At 40.3% G+C, this 20,185-nt stretch overlaps 1 protein-coding gene and 1 long non-coding RNA gene across 8 annotated transcripts; one reads left to right on the plus strand and one right to left on the minus strand.

The window, feature by feature from the left end:
* Positions 1–267: 267 nt before the first annotated feature.
* On the minus strand, positions 268–13,704 carry LOC145433175 (uncharacterized). Of its 4 annotated transcripts, none has more exons than XM_080310140.1 (13): positions 13,465–13,704; positions 9,508–9,614; positions 8,915–9,023; positions 7,947–8,117; positions 7,260–7,376; positions 6,583–6,759; positions 6,353–6,499; positions 6,173–6,283; positions 5,099–5,220; positions 4,881–5,030; positions 4,748–4,819; positions 3,308–3,524; positions 268–1,994 (listed from the first exon to the last, which is right to left on the minus strand). In XM_080310140.1, the coding sequence occupies exons 1-13, from the start codon at positions 13,547–13,549 to the stop codon at positions 1,396–1,398; spliced, it is 2,184 nt and encodes a 727-aa protein (XP_080166266.1). In that variant the 5' UTR covers positions 13,550–13,704; the 3' UTR covers positions 268–1,395. The 4 variants fall into 4 exon arrangements, with proteins under 4 accessions (XP_080166266.1, XP_080166264.1, XP_080166263.1 ...); XM_080310138.1 differs by lacking the exon at positions 13,465–13,704 and adding an exon at positions 11,761–13,171 and having other exon boundaries at positions 6,353–6,493; positions 6,577–6,759; XM_080310137.1 differs by lacking the exon at positions 13,465–13,704 and adding an exon at positions 11,761–13,170.
* Positions 13,705–14,525: 821 nt separating this feature from the next.
* Positions 14,526–19,912, plus strand: LOC145433180 (uncharacterized). 4 transcript variants are annotated; one of them, XR_013913057.1, is made up of 4 exons: positions 14,526–15,910; positions 17,258–17,340; positions 18,641–18,866; positions 19,720–19,912. It is a non-coding gene; the product is annotated as an uncharacterized LOC145433180 (long non-coding RNA). The 4 variants fall into 4 exon arrangements; XR_013913056.1 differs by having other exon boundaries at positions 18,641–18,826; XR_013913058.1 differs by having other exon boundaries at positions 17,221–17,340; positions 18,641–19,912.
* Positions 19,913–20,185: the final 273 nt, after the last annotated feature.

Consider the following 20,185-nt stretch of genomic DNA (forward strand, 5'->3'; position numbering starts at 1 on the left):
AAATAGGACATTTAGGAGTCATGCCATGACACTTTCAACTGGTTAAAAAATACGACAATTCCTCTTTAAAGAGGACATATCGTAACCCTACACTCCAGTTATATCACATCAAGATGTTTGGCTATTTTGCGATCATATAGTTCTTTCCTCTCACTACTTCAGAGAAGGGGCGTTTCCTTCGCCGTGTGTAGCTTTACATGCGTTGGATGCCCTGATAAAAACAATCCTGCTTTCAAAGCTTTGAAGGTGGGAAGAAAGTATCGAAACTGCAATTCTCAGTTATAAAATTCACGGTGAGAAGGGGCGTATAATGTCAGTACTCACATTCGAGTACTCAAATTGTTGTGCACAGTCCCCAGCACAGCTAACATCATATAATATCTTTATCCACGAGATATTGCGATACTTATGTCTTATGTGTTCACAGCATGCAGTGTTACATTACAAACGACGATCTATGCATTAACAAATATGAATATTTTATTATAGATGATTAAAAATTATTTTAGTCTTAATCCTGACGAATTATGTTTGAAATTAGAACACCCCGACAGTACAAACGTTGGAAGTGGACTTCATTTTGTTACGTGTTATAAGAGTGAAGTATGAAATAACGGATTATTACTTGTATTTGAAACAAAAGAATTTTAGGTCAAAAGCAATATTTACACAATATGCAACTTAAAACAGATGAAAACATTTGAAAAGTTTGGAACTCATAGTGTGTAACGAAGAACATAAATCATAAGATATGTCATGGCTTACATATATAAACGAGAAAAGTTTTACGTAAAGGATATCAAACTAATTAGAAGCATCAATACAGAACCCGGATTGTAAAAGCACTATAATCTGGTGTACTATATTCGATGACTATAGGGAAAATAGATTTGCTCTATATGGAGTCGAAATTTCGGCACCTCCTTCTCAGTACATAATGAATTATACATAGATTTGTTCGGGAAACTTTTTTGCTCGAATGTTCATAGCATAGTGCGATGTTGGTTGAACGCATTTCGATGAACTCCTTCCATCTGTGCACTGGTAAAATTTGCCACAACAAGTATTTCATGTCTAATCAGTGTTGGGATAAAGTCGCTGTAAGGTGCTTATATCCATGGATGAGTAAATTGACAGTCACAAGTCCTTATTTGGAGACTACTGTAGCGATCAATTAGCATCACTGTCTTGTTTTTCGTTATTCAATGTTAGTACGAGTCCGAGATGTGTCTTTGTGTGCAATATTTTGAGGTGCGAGTCTTCCTCGAATTGGCTTAAAGATGACAAATTGACATTTCATCTGGTGCATAAAGATCACCTCGGCACGCGTCGCTTCGTGATGGCTAACGCAGACACCTATCTGCTTTTTTGACATAGTTCCGATAAATTAGTAAGCTACGTTTTATTGCCCTCGCCCTTATCTAAGACGTTTCCCTTAGATTTAGCACCGGCGGTGCTATCTTCGGGAATCTCGTCATTATGTTTGAACAGTCGCCTTCGTTTCATACCGAAGTATAGTCCGCATAAAATAAGTCCTACCACAATTTGCGTCGCTAGAGAAATTAAGACCACGTGATACCACTGAAGGTAGGGACCAGCGGATTTACACACTACCGGGCTCCCGGTATGTTGCTTCATCCACATAGTCCGCAAGCGTTGGAGTTTTTCGTGCTGTCGTTCCATGCTTTTTACGTCGATCTCGGCTTCGACTAAGGGCTCGACCTCTTCACTTTTGTCGTTAACTGACGACGCCTTTGACTTGTTTTCTTCTCTGCCAGCTACAGGGCCATTGGTTTCTGTTCCGTAATGCACGGGAAGGCGTGTAATTGTACGGAACGGTGATTCCGTACTCATCAAGCGTTCTGTGTGTTCCACAATCGCATTTGATGTAGGACCTCTTGTCGTGGACTTATCAGTCGCAGGCGGCCTTTTCGAGACTTGCGTTGGTTGACTTGTCGATGATGCCATCACGTTGACTTTACTGTCCGTATTATCTGAAGCATAATAGAGTCTTCGATTATTACCTCGTAGTGGCACATGGTAGATGTTCGCGTTGAATGTACTACACGTGCTAAATCGAACGGTACCAATTGACACAAAGTACATACAATCATCTGGAAATGAGAGGATTGGTAATATAGTTCAAAATGTGGGCATTGAGCAACCAGTTCACTAAGCATTATAAATTTGCATCTCAAATGAGGGATATGATTACTATGTATATGGTATACCAGGAGTTCGCAACGTAGCTGATATCGCCCACAGTGGGCGAAAATAGCAAAGGGGGCCATAGGGAGCGAAAATGATAGAAATGCCAGTGAGATATATTTATTTAACACGGTCAAAATATGCACGTGAAGACGGCTCATTCTGTACATGACGCGAAAAAAGGCCAACTCAAAGGAAAGTAGACGCGGAAACCGGGTTTCCGAGCACCTACCGGGAAAAGTGACCCAGATTCTTTTAGTCAATTCAACAGCGATCAGAGTTAAGTGAATAATTTTCCCATTTATTTGTCCTCTTATTCGGAACCGTAAATTTGGGGGTTGAAAATTTGTGTCGAGCTTGATAAGGGGGCGATGAGTCGAAAAGGGTTGGATACCACTGTGGTATACGAATATCGTATCATATCTACAACGAAATATGCGTAGCTGAAGCTATATAGGTGAATAAACCAAGTTCACTTGACCTATAGGCACGGCAATGTCACAGCTGGCTCAACATCATTTCATTATTCACTTTCAGAGTCTAGTGTTGCAATTCATATGGTGAGTGGACCATATGCGGTGTATGCGGTACACGTGGAGTCCTATATTTACCACGGAAATCCTATTGTACGATAATTCAGAGTATTCTCATCGTAGAGAATTATATCAGAAAGACTCGTAGAATTTCAGGATCTTTTTGCAGCTATATCGTTGAAATATTATATAAGTACTGAAAGAAGTAATCATCGTTGGCACTCGAGAATAAGTGGAAGAAACGATGTAAACTTCTAAATGCAAGTATCGCTCTAAAAACTAAAGTAAATATTATAAGCTTAGTTTTGCACAAAAACTAAAAACTGTGAGGAACAAGTTTAATTAGTTTAGCATCAGAATAATTTCTTTACTAACCACCTCTGCATGATTATGCGGAATGTATTCGCCGTAAAGTAAAGGTTCAATACCCAGGCTACAAACGAGACCCGCTGGTTTTAATCTCCCCTACGAGATGTGAATTCAATATAGCATCAAAGAGTATCACAGCAACAACGGACATAAATACTTCACTGAAGCAGGTCTTCGTCGTTCCAAGCCTAGATTACCTGTAGGGGCCACCGTGGACGCGAGATCAGCATAGGTGACCGATTTGGGCGTGGCGTCGTCGCGATGTACAACGCGGCGCCGTTCTTTCGCTGGCGGTTTGTGGCGTTTGCTCTCGAGACCAATATGGCGAAGTCCCTGCCTTTCCGTAACCGCGACCTCGTCTATCCCTTCGGTGGATATTTCCTCGACATCAGCTTCTGAATCCACGCGAGGAGCCTGAATATATTTTAACACGTGAACCATCGCTTCTTCAAAACGTACCGTCTTAGCGAGAAGAGCGTGTTTTCACACCTAAAAGGTGGTCCACGAACACATAACCTAATTCAGAATTCGGAAACTGCAGAATTCAGACAAGTCTATCGAATATTTCACCTAACTTGTTAGCGACTGATGAACAGCTTCCGTTTTTTGGTTGTTTCAATTTAATGATTGCATGGTTTGAGCCAATCATCATTGTCAATCGGCGTTTGTCTTTAATTACAGGTATATATTTCAACCACTACCTTATAGTTATTTCGGTTACCTTGCAAAAGAGACGGTTCCGATTGGTTCAAGGTGTAAACTGTAAAGCAGGGGTCACCGATGCGGCCCGCGAGGTCATATATTGTGGCCCGCACTCCCATTTGAGATTTCGGAAGAACGACAAGTAAAGTATTTAGAAATGCTGAAATGTTGATGTTGTAAAATAAGCTATATTCGCCTGTGTCCAACATCACCATTCCTCACAGGCTGAAACGACTTCAACGCTGCCAACAGCATTCCATCGAGGGAGAATTAGCTGATATGAATGGGCAATGGGTATATTGCCTCGAAATTCAATGACCCAGACACTTCCAAGACCAAAACGCTTGCAAAACGGCTTAGGGCTTTCCCACAGGATCAGGTTTTAGGGGGAGACAGTGTTTCAGCTACAGCAACGTGTCTCGCCAGCCCCAATATTGATTCCTTAGTGCCTAGTCGATGAAAAGGTTGACCGGGTATCGTGAGCAGCTCATAGTTAAAAATCAAACGAAAGTGATTATCATGATATTTCTTGTTGTATTTGTACAACTTATACAAAGTATTGCGTCTTTTGTGGTAACTATTTTGACAGTCGCCAACGTTAGGTAGCACAGCGTTGTACTGGTGTCAAAGTTTTAATAACCGTGGTTGCGTAACTCCGTGGCATTCTGGTCTCAATATTGCATTCTTGCGGCATGACGCCGCTACGAAATTTGAAAAGTGGCCCGCGACACGTTTTAAGTTGGCGACCCCTGCTGTAAAGCATTGTTATAAATCCTACGAACCATCGTGCATCCCACGTGTCTGCGATCATTCGTACTTATTCTAACTTGTCAACTGTCATAGTGTTTGCTTTATCCCGCAGTATAATTCCGAGGTGCTGTTTTAATGTACCACCTTTTAGCTGTGAATGCACACTAGTCACGCTAATAGCGTACCACTCCGTCTTTAATTACCTCTTTCTGCTCGTTGGGAAGCTTCATCGGACACGGTTCGTTCACGTGCATGATCTAGGCGTAAAATATCAATCAGTGAACATGGATACTCTTAGTCTCAGCGTTCTGTCCATACGCGGATTTCCGTTTGCGTTAAGCAGCCGTGGATTCTCATCTCGCAAAGGTTTCTGTAAGTCTTGCCGTCCGACCCGCAGAGAGTGACGTTCCTGGGAGCCGTGTCGCCGTCGATGCTTCTTTTGGTTCGACGCTTCCGGTTTTCACGGTCCTATAGTCGAATGCAAGGTTAGTTTAGCTTTTCGGAGAAAACTTACACCGAAGAGATGAGCATAGTACCTTACGCCCCTTTCTCCCCTTTTTGCGATTACGTCTCGGGCCCTTGTCGTCGACCCACTTTGACCTCCCCCGAGGACTGGCGGAGATACTAAGCCGTACAGTATTTTCGTTTTGCTGCTCGTCTGTAGGTGATCGTAGGTGGTCAAATGTTGCATAGTAATAGTGAAGTTTCTAGTCAATTACATATCGCAGTAGCGATTTCCGAAACATGTCAAAATTACTCCAAGTACAAGTATAGTAAGAGAGAGGTTTGAAAAGTATTCTAGCAAGTAGTTTCAAAAGATAGACTTGGTCGAGGCGTCGCATACTGTCAGTGGTCAATCAGAGGCGGCTATAATTTTGAACGAATTCACTTTTTGAAAGAATGTTCAATCCCCAAAATCATACAAACCTATATCCGAAAGCTTTTTCTACAATACCAAACACAAATCGTAGAAAATTAGGTAGCTTTGCTTTTAAATGGAAGTATAGTAAAGCAAATCCACTCGAGTCAGTAGAAAACACGACTTCAATACTACGGAAAAGTTAGTGTTTTGCTAGTGACCACCTCAGGACGTAGTATAATCAGGTTCGCGATAAGTAACGGTTTTGGTACGTCAAAACTACTGGATTTCTGTTTGCGAGCTCAGACACGTCTGCACGTTAAATCTGCATAGTTTGACGGTATTCGTGTTGTGTAATGGTATCGTGGAGATTTTTGAGTTGGTTAAGTATGTTATGATCTGATTTACTGTAGCCTAACGGGAAACATGTCGCAGCGGCGTAGTAAACCCTAAGTCCGTGGAAACTGGAGAGCGCGTTTTCAGCCATCTGACGGAATCGTTGTAAGTATAGCAGAAACAAACAGTATGATCAATGAGGATTTTCAGTGATGTACTCACTTTAACTAGCAAAGTGAGACTCTACTTGTTCTTCACGATTTCTTGAGTTAATCATATATGCTTAGTTCAATGTCGGTGCTCTTTTCAGATGGATTCCAACTATAACTACTTGGTGGGACGTAGACTTAGACTCAGACAGGATATCACATGCGGCGCTTGGTATTAGAATAAGATTAGATTTTATTCAACCCACCTTCACTGCAAATATCTTTGCGTGCGCAGGAGCAATCGAATTCCTTTTCGGCGTCAGGAATACACACACCACCGTGCGTGCAATCAATGCCCCGACACGGATCCGGCGTGGCTATAGAAAATAAGTTTGCCTTGGAATTTCAAGACTAAAAGACTATTGTTCGTTTTAAATTTAACCTACGTTTAGGTAAGTCGGAATCCTGTTCCCCACAGTATCCTTTGCCTGTTATGACGATCTGTTGACCTTTTATGCACGATGCACGCTTCAGTAAGCACACGCTTTGATAAGTCACACCGTCACTGCCGCAAACAGGTTCTCTCTGTGAAACTAGAGATACGAAGTTCCGAAATTCAAGCACTGTCCGATTTTATTGCTAACAGATGAGGGCAATGTGCAACGGGCAGTCATACCTTCACAGTGTTTACATGGATGTACCCCCATTCTCTTTTTTCGACTATTTCTGCATGGACCATCGCGAACGATGTTGATTCCTCTTTGTTCTTCGCACTGCACGCGACGCAAAAAGCATCTGTTCAGGTATGTCTTACCATCTCCGCCACAAACGTACTCCTTCGTTCTTGGACATTCTGCAGAATCGAAAGTCAGATAAAACGATCGACATATTTGCCTTGTATTATACCAAGGGTTCTTAACCTGGGGTACATGTATATCCTTTTTAGGCAACAAAATAATTTTGAAGGTCCATAGTATTTCGAAATAATTTGGAGTTATCACCGGATTTTAACTTGTATCGGGCATGGTACGAAATGAAAAAACTTATTAGTTGACTTCTAGTTGATACAGCATTAGTATCCGGCCAACAAATAACTCTTATTCGCACCCATTATGAGTATTATAGGGCTGCTCTAAAAATCTTCGGAGCCCAGGGGAATGATAATTCTGTTAATAACAAATATGTTCACAGTGTAGAACCTAACACAATCTTTAACAGAACGTTACACCATCTCTAGTGAGGACCAAATATGTGTCCATTCGCCAAAAATTAAAGTGTATCATTCAATCGATTCGCACTATGGCATGTTCAAAACTATTTGCTTTTCGCGTCCTAAAATATTTTAAAACTCACGTATATCGCATTGGCATCTGTTTGCGCTGTCACACATCCCACCATATTGGCACGTACGCGCGCAGTCGCGCATAGGCGCATTAGGCGTTACAGGTCGGTATTTCTCCATCAACGTGTCTGAAAACATGCGTGAGCGTGTGATGAGTGAGGGCGCTTATTTTCAATGAAGATATTGACGTCTCGTCATGTGAACTCTGTCACTAGAGCAAGGGCTGATAATCCAGATAATACTTGATGTGGTCGTATGGAGAAGAGGACTTGTGTTTAGGTTAAGAAATAATATTGACTTTACAAACTTTGATTCGTTTTGAAGGATATTCATCCACCATCGATTGCTTCAATGACAACGATATGATGCTTAAGTTGCGATGGTCGGTACATATTCAATATATTATATTATTGGATTTGGATTGGCCTACGTTAACGTAAATTTGTCAGTCGGAAATGTTCAATGTACTTCAATATGAACATACTATCTAACTGTATATTGAATTTCTGCACCCGCGAGGGTCTCTGTAAATGGATTAGCGGTCCACAAAATTTCAATCTCATCCCTTCTTGATACTACAAATCCGCAAGACAGGATGATTTCTAGATTAGTAAATCGAGCTTGTAGTTCCTACAACGAAGGTACTATTCCTCCTCGTCTTTTATATTCCTGAGCTAATGCTGAAAAATTCATTTTACCTCCAGAGCACGGTCCAGTATGCGCTACTGTTATGTTGTACTGACATCTGCATGAATGTCGTCGCAAGTGACATTTGCTGCTGTACGTGATGTCGTTGGAGCCGCACACCTCTCGTCGTAAACGGTGCTCACATCGAAAATGGCAGCTGCAAACTTCAGTCCGCGTGGAGCCTGAAACGGTGAATATTGATGAATTTAACTCGAAGTTTTCAGACAGTTTAAGTAGCCACTTAGCATTCGTATAGGTCTATAATGTAAGCACCTAATTACAATTGAGCGAATATACAAGTTTCACACGCAGGAAATTTAAGTTTTCGCAATATTCACGCAGATAGTATCTTTGTAGTACTAAGAGACGGGCTAAAATTGGACTGCAATTACATTGTTATCAAGATGACCAATCACTAACAGTTCTTGGGAAAACAAAGCCACGAATTCAAACTCCCAAATATATTACTTTACGAGCGTATGCGATGACTGAGCCCTTGCCCGACATCACCAAATAGATTACTTTCTGCTGGAGTGCATCCCGGGTAATACACTAACGAACGGGTTCGGGAACCAGGCCTGTTAAATATCCACCAATGGGCTTTGAACTATATGATTTAAATTAGGTAACAAAACTATTTTCGAAAGAATATAATCGACTCGTATTGAAGGGATCGCCATGATCTCGGATTTAAACGAAACTCGATATGTTGTTCGACGTCAAGTTGGACGTTGATAGTCATGGCATCAAATGCAGTCTCATTATCGATGAAATTGAATATTTCTCATTTTGGTATCATTTTAGACATAACGCGTTGGACATGACAAATACGATTGAATTGTGTGACTCAACCCAACTTTCACGATACCATATCATCAATTTCACTCAAATCCGCTTGTTTTTACAAGCGCACGCTTCGTCACCCGAAGTCATAACGATTAGTCTGACATGAGTACTTGAAGAGTTCGCGGACACTGACCTGTGTTGCGTAACCCTCGTAAGTCAACTCCGGATGATAGCTCCGAGTCTTCATCCACATCTGGCATGATGTGACGCGTAATGGTGCCACGGTCAGAGACGTCTGCCGCCTGAAAGTATCGTATCGTAAAGCGCTACAAGACCACATGTATTCCGGCCTGTAAAATCTGCGGTTGCGGAATGTGCGACATGAAAACTGCCGATGTGTCGTTCGCGAGATGCTCACATGTAACTGTAGGCTATATTAATCGGATTAGCTGACTTCGTCATAACAGTGCGGAACAAAAAGGTACTTTGGTATTGTTACATGTTGCAGAGAAAAATACATGAAACTATGTGAAAATATAAGAAGGTTATGCGTTTCGAAACACCAGCGCGAACAATGAATGCGTACTTTGGTCACCACTGTGATGAAATAATTATTATTGAGCAGATATCTTACGGATAAATTATGCCGTGAGGATCAATTAATCGCAATATTTCACATTAGCCCGTGGCGTACTGAATTTAAATCGTCCTATCTCATCTGCTATTTGGAGTTTTGAATATGGAGTTATAAACTATTGTAAAGAACAGAAGGTCGTAGGCTATTACCTTCTGACATTTTCCACCAAATCTGCAGTTGGTTGCGGTATCACACGCCTCACCGGGTTTGGTAGTTGGATAGTGATGACAGGAAATTGTCTCTTGGTGTGATGAGCCTAAAATACGGGGATATTATTAAAAAATAACTACAATGTAGAAACATTTTGACCACTCTACATGGGTATGCTTTGAATAACCGTAAATTAGTTAACCGCGGGAATGTTGCCAAAATATATTTCCTGTCTATAATAACTCAAGTAAGAAGAACATTAGACATGGCATGGTACACCTGCACCTGACAATACGATGAAGTTTTCTCTGACACGTCGCGGTGTCTTATTTATACAATACGCCGATGGGTGACAACATATCAATTTACACTAGGAAACGCCATATTAAGGTGGCGTCACAGCTGTGTGCTTATAATATTAAGGTTCAAGGCACTAACGGTTGAATGCTGCATGAGCTCTAAAACTTACACTTGGCATAGGCTCTTAACAAGCATAAAAATTCCAAGATCACTGGTAACTAGGGATAGTTTTTGCAATCTTTGCAACTTTTTATTACTCAGAATTTATGTAGTATGATGTTTTAAACTGTTTGTATGAATTTTATATTGCACCTTTTTTCTATTTTTCGTGCAACCGTTTACTGCAACTTTTATCACGTATGGCGCACAATGTAAAGGAGTTAAGAAAGATGCTATAAAAATATTTCTAGTATGGTTTAGTCTCTTCGATTTGCATAACAAAGAGCTATGTGATGGATTAGCTGCATCTCAATGTTGTTACGATCTCTATTTCTCCCCAGACAATGTGATGGAATATTTGGCACAATATGTAAAGAGATCGCGTGATTAATTAACTTTCGTTTAAATTTGATGACCTTTCCCATTTCACGGACGCCCAGGCGAGCCCGCCAAAAATTATATTTTCACTGGGTCACCTTTTCCAGGCTATTGATTTTATTTAAGTCTCCAACACTGAGTTTTGCTGCAATGCCGTGGATCAAGTTTGCAGATCTAGGTAATTTAGACCAGCGGTTCTCAACCTTTTTTGACATGGGCCCCCCTTGACGATGGTCAAAAAAATGTGCGCCCCCTGACCACTCTGCACATATCGTCATGTCAAAAAGAGCACATGGTATAGTAGTATAATAGCACAGTAGCATAGTATACAAATGGTATATGTTACGCCAAGTTTTAATCCGCATTCCAGTTGTTAAGTCTTTTACATTTCTGACAAATTTTCCTGAAACTTGGTTGAAAATAACAAAAAAAAAACATTGAACAGGACATCAATTTATTTCAATGTAGGCTGTACTGAGACTAATTCTAATGCTGGTAGTGACTATAGAGAGCACGGCGTCATTCTGTCCTGCCATGATAAATTTGATCCGTTTTGGAATTGAATTAAATTGTGTTGATTTAGGGTAGCCTAATTGCGGGCAAAACCGGGCAACCTATTTTGTCTTAGGCCATGGGCGGGCAACTTCACCAGTTGGCGGGCCGGATATAGGAAAATTACGTATTTGGCGGGCCGGATTGCTTAATCGATGCATTAGTCGCCTATTTATCCATATATACAGGGAAAAAATCGTATTTAATGAATGTATTTTAAGGGCAGCAATGTCACTTCAAAGCCATTTCTCGCCGATAAGGACGAAGACAATGTGGATTTGAGAACAGCATTGTCATACAGGTGCCGCCATGACTGCTTCTCTCTGATCAAAACACACGTTGCAAACCCCAATTAAGATTCCAAGGCGTTATATAAGCCCAGTACTCCAAATTTACCAAGAAATCAATTCATTACGATTAATATATGGTAAAAGCCGATAATGCAAGTCTTCTCGCCCGACGAACTTGCGCGTAAGCTCTACTCCCGCATGCTGCGCTTACACGTAACATACAGTCTCTAAAATCTGACGTTTAAGCAAGTATAGTGGGGAATTTCGACAGACTGGGGTCATGGGCCACATTATCATGTAAGACAGGAAACCGTCCGCGGGCCGGACAAAATCCCGTCACGGACCGTATGTTGCCCGTCCCTGTTTAGGCAGTGCAGTTCGCCAGCTATTAACAACAGCTAACCAGCGCACCGAGCTCCGGGCTACTGCCAAAGCTATGAAGTAATGAATGACTTACACGTGGGAATTGCTCTAAATCTTCAAAGAACATCAAAAATTTGCTCAAATAAAGTTGAAATCAGCCTATACTATACGTTAAGTGCGACTGCTGGAGTTTGTATTTGACAAGCTTACTTGCATACGAAAAAAGTTTCATCTTCAACAATCGTCTTCTCAGAATGGCTGTGAAACACGTTTCGTCACAATTTATACAGACTTTGTCAATTTCTCGCGCCCCAGTGAGAGACTCCAGCGCCCCCCAGGTTGATAACCACTGATTTAGACTGTGATATTTTACTTGTTTGGGAGGAAGGGGGATGGGCGGATTATCACCGCTTTGCTGTTTGACTTTGTTTGACATTGTGGTATTTTCCTGCTGCGTACCGACAAAAATTGTATTTTTCGGCGGTCTCGCCGTCCCATAAGTCGGAAAGTATCAAATTCGACAGGTTTGCAGGAGCTGACAGCGAAATGCTGCCATGTCGGTTTAAATCCTAACGAACATATAATGCATGCATGTTCGATTGAATAGCGAAGAGAGAAAAGGAACAACCTGACATCCTGCAAATCTCAAACTGTTAGATTAAACAACGGAACTTTTCAAGTATCTCATGCGTTATTAATTTTTAAAAACTTGTGTATAAAATTACGTGCAGTCTTCTCACGATTTTAGTGCAACAGAAACTTGCCCTACTGATAACCATATCAGTGGTATATGTACTGGTTTACTCCTGTTTGGTTGTTGATTTTCGAATTTATATTGAGGCCTCTGCGATCAGCTTTCTATCGTTTGCTACCGTAAAAAATAAATGAATGCATTCATTAGCATTTTCCCTGTCGATCATCTCCGCATGACTTCTCATCGTATTTCAACTATTTTCCGCAATGCTGGCAAGTTTTGGGTATCAGTTTGCAGTTTTTGAGCTGGCCCAATTAGCTAGAGACCTAATTATTTTAATAAATACAGCACGCATTTGTGGACATTTTTGCTATTGAGCTAATCTCAGTTTTGTAAAGGTAAGTTTCGGAAGCGGAAACAGGTCATATCATATAAACTTCTGCATCATGGACTTATGGTTACCGTTATGACACCAAATACCCCCGCTACCGTTTCGATGAAACTTATTCGACGTGATCTTCACGCATTGGCGACTTCCGTAAATACCAGATACCGAATTCCGAGGCCAACGCTGTGGAATTTTTGAAACGCTACTTCGTGGCTCAAAGAAACGCGGTAAGATTAGACTAAACTCTGTAGAACACGATCGATAATACGGCGGTTTCCGTCATTATCGTACATGCTGAATGCTGTACAAGATTTTCCAATGAAATTGCTGCACTTGGTGTCACGGTTGGTTTCACAAGAAATACTACCGTATGGCCATTGGCCATGACTTGGTTGCAAGGCTGATCGCAATATTATCCCTGCCCATAGTGCCCATTAGTCATATTCAACCGACAGTTATAGAGATAAATACTTTACACACATTGAAAGTGCTAGATCTAAGAATCATAGTAATTATATCTGCCGTACAATTACAATACATGTTTTCAAATAGCTGAACATGAACAGAACAAAGACTCTTGGGTCTGGATCATTGTAGATCTCTAGAAATAGAAAATTGTAATCAGAAAAACTCAAATACCGGTATACCGGTTCCAAATCAGTTTATAGGTCCATACATTGCTATTACTAAGTTACATTCATTATAACATAATGAATAACATATACCCTCTCTGTCTCTGCTACCCTAACAGTTCTTCCTGCATCACCTGGCGTTGAGACTTATGCTAGCTCAATGCAAACATAAACAATAATAAATATAAGTCATCACTTACCCAAAATCGATCGTGGAGATATTGTTGACAAAGAGAACGCGATCAGGATGTATTCATAGAGGAAGAATGCGCGACAAATCGCCATAACTCAACGCCGGCGGAGAGAACTTACAATACAGACAGTGGCAGTCCAAAGGCAGCGTAGCTAAAGATTCATGTTTACGCTATCACCTATTGCTCGCGGCAGTTCGTATAGATAATATCTAGAAACAAGGCATGCACTCGGCGTTCATATACTCTCAACGAAGCATTATTATTGCCCTACTTGGAATAGGAAAGTGGACATAATATTTTAGTAATAATGGGCGTATTCTTCGTAAAATTCCATATGATAGATGATAATTAGATTACAAATACTGTTACGTTGTCGTTGACACAGTATAATGATACACTTTCGACAATTGTGCTGGGATTATTCGTACCATGCACTCGCATTGGTACGCGAAGAGGTTAGGAAACCATAACGACCAACAACGTTGATGGGTGTCTGAGTTTATATCGCATACATATAAAACTGCATAAAAACATATCGAGCAGACAGCACGATGGTGGTATATAACAATACTAATTTGACAATGTACCTTATAGCGATCGGCTTATAGGATCACGATCTGTAAACGAGGGATACACCGTGGGGTTAGGGGAAATGGCCTGTTATATTGGCTACAGCTTAGGTTACGGATGTAGCATTGATGCATAGCACTACAAGTAAATTAATTTTATCTCATGTCTTAATATCCGAGAAATTTATCGTTTTGCTGTGCGCTGATGGAGTTTCATTAACAAATATACGTATAAAAAAGGGCAACGTGGTACGCGGGTGCAGGGACTTCCATAAACGGCAACCCATCGCTCCCGCCGATTTGGATCATACTACAGCGCCACTTGTTTGTCCAGTTCGTATTGCACGGATGGAGTGGTTCAGCAGAGGAGAAATTGAGTGTAATAAACGTTGTTGTTTGTGGTATTCATGGTGTCTGTCGACTACAATGGTCATTTACACCAGGCCGATATTCATAATTTTTGATTCCGTAGCTGCCGAGTGCCGACTTGTAGCAGGGCCCAGCAAACACAAAACCGTAAAAGGATCATCCGGGATCATCTCGATTAGGTTCTGATTTTCTAAGTGTCGAGGGAATGTCTAAAATACGTAGTAGGATGGTCTTGTGGTTATATTCAATCAGAATAAATTCATACTCGGTGTTGTTCCATCTCATGCATTAGGCTTCGTTATATCTGGTAGTTAACCTAATAATGCAAATTTTCTATCTCTCGCGGGTACGACTAAAATACGTAGAAAGGATGACTTTGTCGGTACATTCAATCACGATGAATTCTATCCGGTTTTGTTCGATCTCATGCGGTAGCTTCGTTCTATCCATTAGAAAACAATGTTCTCCCTTCGTTTTATTGCGTGAGGATGTCACCGGTGTTGTATATTCGTGTTGTTGCTCTAAGGTCGAATAGTTTTGTTTTCCTCTGATATATATGATCTTCATTATATATATATTCGCTCTTTCGGTAATCTCGCATGTTCAACGAGAATGGTTAATAGTTTTATTCAGAGAATAACTAAATAAAAGTGATATGTTGTACGTTTAGGAATATGATTATCGATGCGTGACTTCTAGAATATTTCGGCGATTCAAATTTTACGTCATCGCGCCATACAAAGATTTGACGCGCAACAGGTCGCAGCCAGGCATAGTTCGCTCTTTCTGTATGGTAAATGCCGTAAATATATAGGAATTGTGACTGACTGAGGTAGCGGGTTAAAGGTATATATGCAGTAGCATATAGCTTATGGGGTATTTCGAATTGCCTGTAGTATATGACGCCTAGAGCTGTTTGACTTTCTGCAAAACAGGTGTAGACAACTATAGAAAAGTTTCAGCTTTTCCAGGTTAGAATTAGAGCTAAACCGTTTTTCCGAATTAGATTACAATTATATTGCTGGCATTTGGCTCTAATTTAGTGAAATTAGACCACTATAATTCGCTTCAAACATCTGAATTACCGGTAACTATACCTACGGTATATCATAATATTTATGCTTGAATTTTCTAGGTATATAAGTCATATAGATACATTCCTGTAGAACACTGATTCATGATTTTATAAAAGTTGGTGCAAGAATGGACATTTTCAACTTGATGTTGATTAATGGAGCAAAATTTGATATTTGAGTGCAATTATACCTCGAATCCAGTGACAAGATTATTAATCGTTGAAACCAAACGCAGCTTGATTATGTTGGCCCAGAGAATTTGGCTAGCCAGACCATATTGATGGAATATGGTCACAGTAAGATAATATTTTGGGCTATTTTACATGAACTTTCCAACATTTGATTTGATATGTCCACTAAAACAGTTGTTATTCTGCTTTCGAACAAGACCTTAATTGCTGGTTTCAATGGTAACTGTGTTTGTCAAAGGCTGCAAAGGTAATTTCTTTTCCATGTTAGATGTTTATTTGTTTGTTTGTGGTGTTCATGGTGGTGGTTCGACTACACTGATCATTTTACACCAGGCCGGTTCTTATTATTATTATTCCGTATCTGCCCGATTACCAGTGAACTCGGCACTTGGTGAATTCGGCCGCACAAACTCGGCACTTGGTGAATTCGGCCGTGATAGATCTCGTAGCGGTACCGGTCACCATGATTGGTTACTGGAATGTTTGCCGGTGAACTTGGCACTTTGAGTGGTTGTCAATGTTGTACGGGGGTCAGGGCATGCGTAGATCACACAGTCACGGCGTGATTAGATCACAGATTGCGTAATTGCGGGAAATAACGCGACGCTCTTCACTTGGTGAGCTCGGCCCTTGGAGGAATTGGCACTAGAACACCTTCGCATTAGAAATGCATTTAGTATGAATGAACAGTATCAAAAAGGAAATTTAAACGTGTCGTGGCTCGTGGTAGATCTCGTAATCTTGGGATCCTTCAATCGTGTTATCGAGACACCCTAATCCCAGAGTGGAATCGTCTCTCCAAAGGCAAAAAATAATTTATTTTGACGTGATCATGCGAAACATTTGTTGATGAGGAACACTGGCTTGTCGTGATCGATAAACGAAGAAGCGCCGCTTGATGTTCCACAGTGTTGATCTCACATACAACGCCAAGATCCATCTTCTCAAAACTTACACGACACAGGCCCGTGACTCACGCCATCGATTCCAAGCAGACCGCGCGTGGTCGGTATATGAGCGCTGTGTTATTTCCCGTGGCTACGCAATCCGTGATCTAATCACGCCGTGACTGCGCGATCTACGGATGCCCTGACCTCCTTACAAGATTGACGAATCACTTGATAATACTATCATTAGTTTGATAATTCATATTAATAGCTGTAAATACACTTCATTTCAAAATTTCCCGAGGGCCGAATTCACCAAGTGCCGAGTTTGTGCGGCCGAATTCACCAAGTGCCGGGTGCATCGGCAACCATCTGCCCACTTACAGCACGGCCCACTCCTACGCTTTTTAAGACATGGCTATGCGAATCAGATGGCGAGGAGGAGCCTAGATAAACGGCCAACACTTCGGTAGGAATTATGGAGTCGACGTGTCACGCTCGAACCCGCAATTCATTGGTGTTTAGCTATAATGGAACGTATACCACTACGTTTCCTCGCCATACCTTGTAAAATGAGACCGTAGCATTTGGCATTTCGTGTGGCAATTGACTTTTGTGTGGAAAATTGTGTTCGTTTTAGAACTTATCCGAAACTTTTATTCCGCCATAGATTGTATATGATAAAACGATATCGGAATTGATCCTAGGAGAATTCCAAAGCAACTCACCACAAAGGAGGATTTAAAGAACTTTGATGGAAAATTGAATGAAAGCAAAAGCAAGAGATGTGGTATGTTGAATCTGTTTTGGTATTTTTAAATAGGCCTACTTTGTTGTGCCGATAGCAGACGGTATATATAAACGTAAGATGTGGAAGCTATCAAGGTGTTTTTAGAAATTCAGTCAGTCAAAGTGGACGATCGTATTGCTTGGATTATATTTAGGCTTATTTTAGCATCTTTGAGATGCAACTCTAAACGTGGACGGTCATGAACAGTAGGGCTCTTCAAAAATGACTTTTTTTCTCAAATCGTACTGGCTACTTGATAAAATTGTTAGGTTACCTAATTTAAGCCTACAAACAAAATATGGTTCAAATCCAGCCAGTATCCGCTTTGCTACAAGAGAAGAAAGTTCCTATTTATTATATAAAAATGAATAATAAAAAATTTGAAGATTTTCTGTTCACCCCATGAAAGTGTTAGGCTGTCTATAGAAACGATGCTCACCAAATTTGGTTCAATTCCAACCAGTGGAAGCGGAGTTATTGCTGTCGAAAAATTTGGATTTTATTAAAATAGTACTTACGGTGAGCACAACTTTAATAAGTAAACAAAGAATCGGTCACCGTAAATACTATTTTATTCAAATCCAAATTTTTCGACGGCAATATCTCCGCTTCCACTGGTTGGAATTGAACCAAATTTGGTGAGCATCGTTTCTATAGACAGCCTAACACTTTCATGGGGTGAACAGAAAATTTTCAAATTTTTATTACCTATTTATTTTTATATAATAAATAGAAACTTTCTTCTCCTGTAGCAAAGCGGTTACTGGCTGGAATTGAACCAAATTTTGTGTTTAGGCTTAAATTAGGTAACCTAACAATTTTATCAAGTAGCCAGAACGATTTGAGAAAAAAAGTCATATTTTAAGAGCCCTAATGTCCATGTCAGAGAAACGTTTTAGGGTAGGCCTACTCATATGTCTCGCAGCGTTCTCTACATAATTGTCAATTGCGATACAAACTGTTTGCTTGTATTGGTAAAGCCATCCAACTTCGAATTGTAAAATGTTGGGAGTCTTGATATCAAATTTTTGAAAGGTGCACTTTGAGAAGATTTCGGAATCTGTCAAATTATACAAAAATTTAGCAAATTCTTTGACATATTTCATTTATTTGGGACTCGATCAACGTAAAAGAATTGGTAATCATTTTATACAATATATTGTATTTGTAGTTGAAGTATAGTAATAATTCTTATGGTTACCGCACTTGTAACGATTCACGGCCATAACTGGAATAATTAGAATGATGTAACTTTCAAATTGTCATGCATTTTGCAACAACATTGTTCTCAATTTTCAAGGTGCTGACCATTCGAGGAAGAATCACCCACCGGGAATTCACGATCCGTAAATGCGGCCGACTGTTTCTCTCCTCAAGCGGAAGCGACAGAGAAGAGGAACGAAGAGAAAAAAGGAGCAGAAATAGCAAGAGTGTGACAAGTCGCGTCCGTTCGCTTTAATGCGTATTTCCATCCGCGAAGTAGTAGGTGGGAAAACTAATGGGCGTTTGGTTAGCGCTTATATAAGGTTGACTCCAGCGCTGTATTTGCTAAATGTTGCTATGAAATAGGGGTGGTGTCATTTGGTATCAATATTGACTATTGAAAGACCATTTATTAGTGGTCATGGATTTGTTCGGCCAGTATGCAGTAATTTCTGATGGTCACTTCCCGGGCTTCTGTTCTCTAACCCCTCATGATTGTTATTCTGCTTCTAGTAAGACTGTCGATTCTAATGTTTTATCGTATCATTTGTCGGAGGTTTCGCTCGCTTTATTTACAACGTTTTGCTCTCTGCTAGGTCAATTCCTGGCTGAGTATCACTACAGCCTAAGAAACTGCACTAATTCTCATTTTAATGTCTTGCTGGTTATCTTGCTGTCAATTCTAATAATTTATTAATGTCTATACCAGTGCCGCCACTCAAATGTTTTGTTCTCTGTACACAATATTATTAGGTCTTCAGCTTTCCATGCAGAGTATCATTACACTTTCTAGACTTGAGTATATATCTCTCCAACTAGCTGCCAAATAACTGATTCATTTGGATTGTTGAATTGATCATTTTGGACAGAATGTGAAGAAATTTTAGTCAAGAATTCTTTTTGTGTTAGTGGCTGTTTTCAAAGAGTGCTGAAGTAGTCATCGTTGATCTTGATAATCAAGTAGAAGTGACGATTGAAGTCAGTTCTCTAGTCATATAATATTAAAAAATGTAATAATAAAACTTGAAAACTTGAGTGGAAATAGTTCAGAATCGAATCCATTTTAGTAAGTATGGGCGAAAAAAATGTAGGAGTCATTCGTTAGTCGCTACCTCTGCCATTTTCGCAGTACGAATGTCTTAGCTATTAATCATCATTTTCATTTTATTTCTGCAGGGTGTTGAAAAGAAAAGGCCGCATGCTGGTTATTTAACTGGCTCATCAGAAGATGAAACCTGATGATAAGGACTGTTTTCACTTTCTTTCTAAAGACATTCGTTCGTTTGTTCGTTTTATTTTTTACAACGGCATTATTGCCAATTCGTTTGAAATTAAATTATCACAAATGTGATTAATATGTAGTAAATAATGTGGTGTGTGTACGCAGCCGTGATCAGGTTAAGCCCATAGTGGTAGAAAACAGGTTATTATATCAGGATCTTCTTCTTCTAACGTAGAATCTACATTCTACTCACCATGTTTAAAGGCTGTAGCATCTGCATAATATTTACATTAATGAAGGACATGGAAAAGACGTTGAATTGAGTCGACACAAAATCCCCCTTTCTACGACCTGCCAAGATCTAATATCTACTATATCGGCTCGGCTTTTCTACATCTTTGGTCTGTACTGTGTTTGCTG

This window comes from Botryllus schlosseri, chromosome 2, assembly GCF_051294905.1.
Source record: "Botryllus schlosseri isolate E-star chromosome 2, Bs_hap1, whole genome shotgun sequence".
NCBI classification, from domain to species: Eukaryota; Metazoa; Chordata; class Ascidiacea; order Stolidobranchia; family Styelidae; genus Botryllus; species Botryllus schlosseri.

Excerpts from the sequence above, each read along its gene's own strand:
- LOC145433175 (XM_080310138.1), bottom strand. The coding sequence starts at position 11,986 with ATGTCAAACAAAGTCAAACAGCAAAGCGGTGATAATCCGCCCATCCCC. Across the intron at positions 3,525-4,747 it reads AGGTAATTAAAGACGGAGTG|GCTCCTCGCGTGGATTCAGA; the intron begins GTACGCTATTAG and ends AAATATATTCAG. Across the intron at positions 1,995-3,307 it reads GTCCACGGTGGCCCCTACAG|ATAATACGGACAGTAAAGTC; the intron begins GTAATCTAGGCT and ends ATTATGCTTCAG.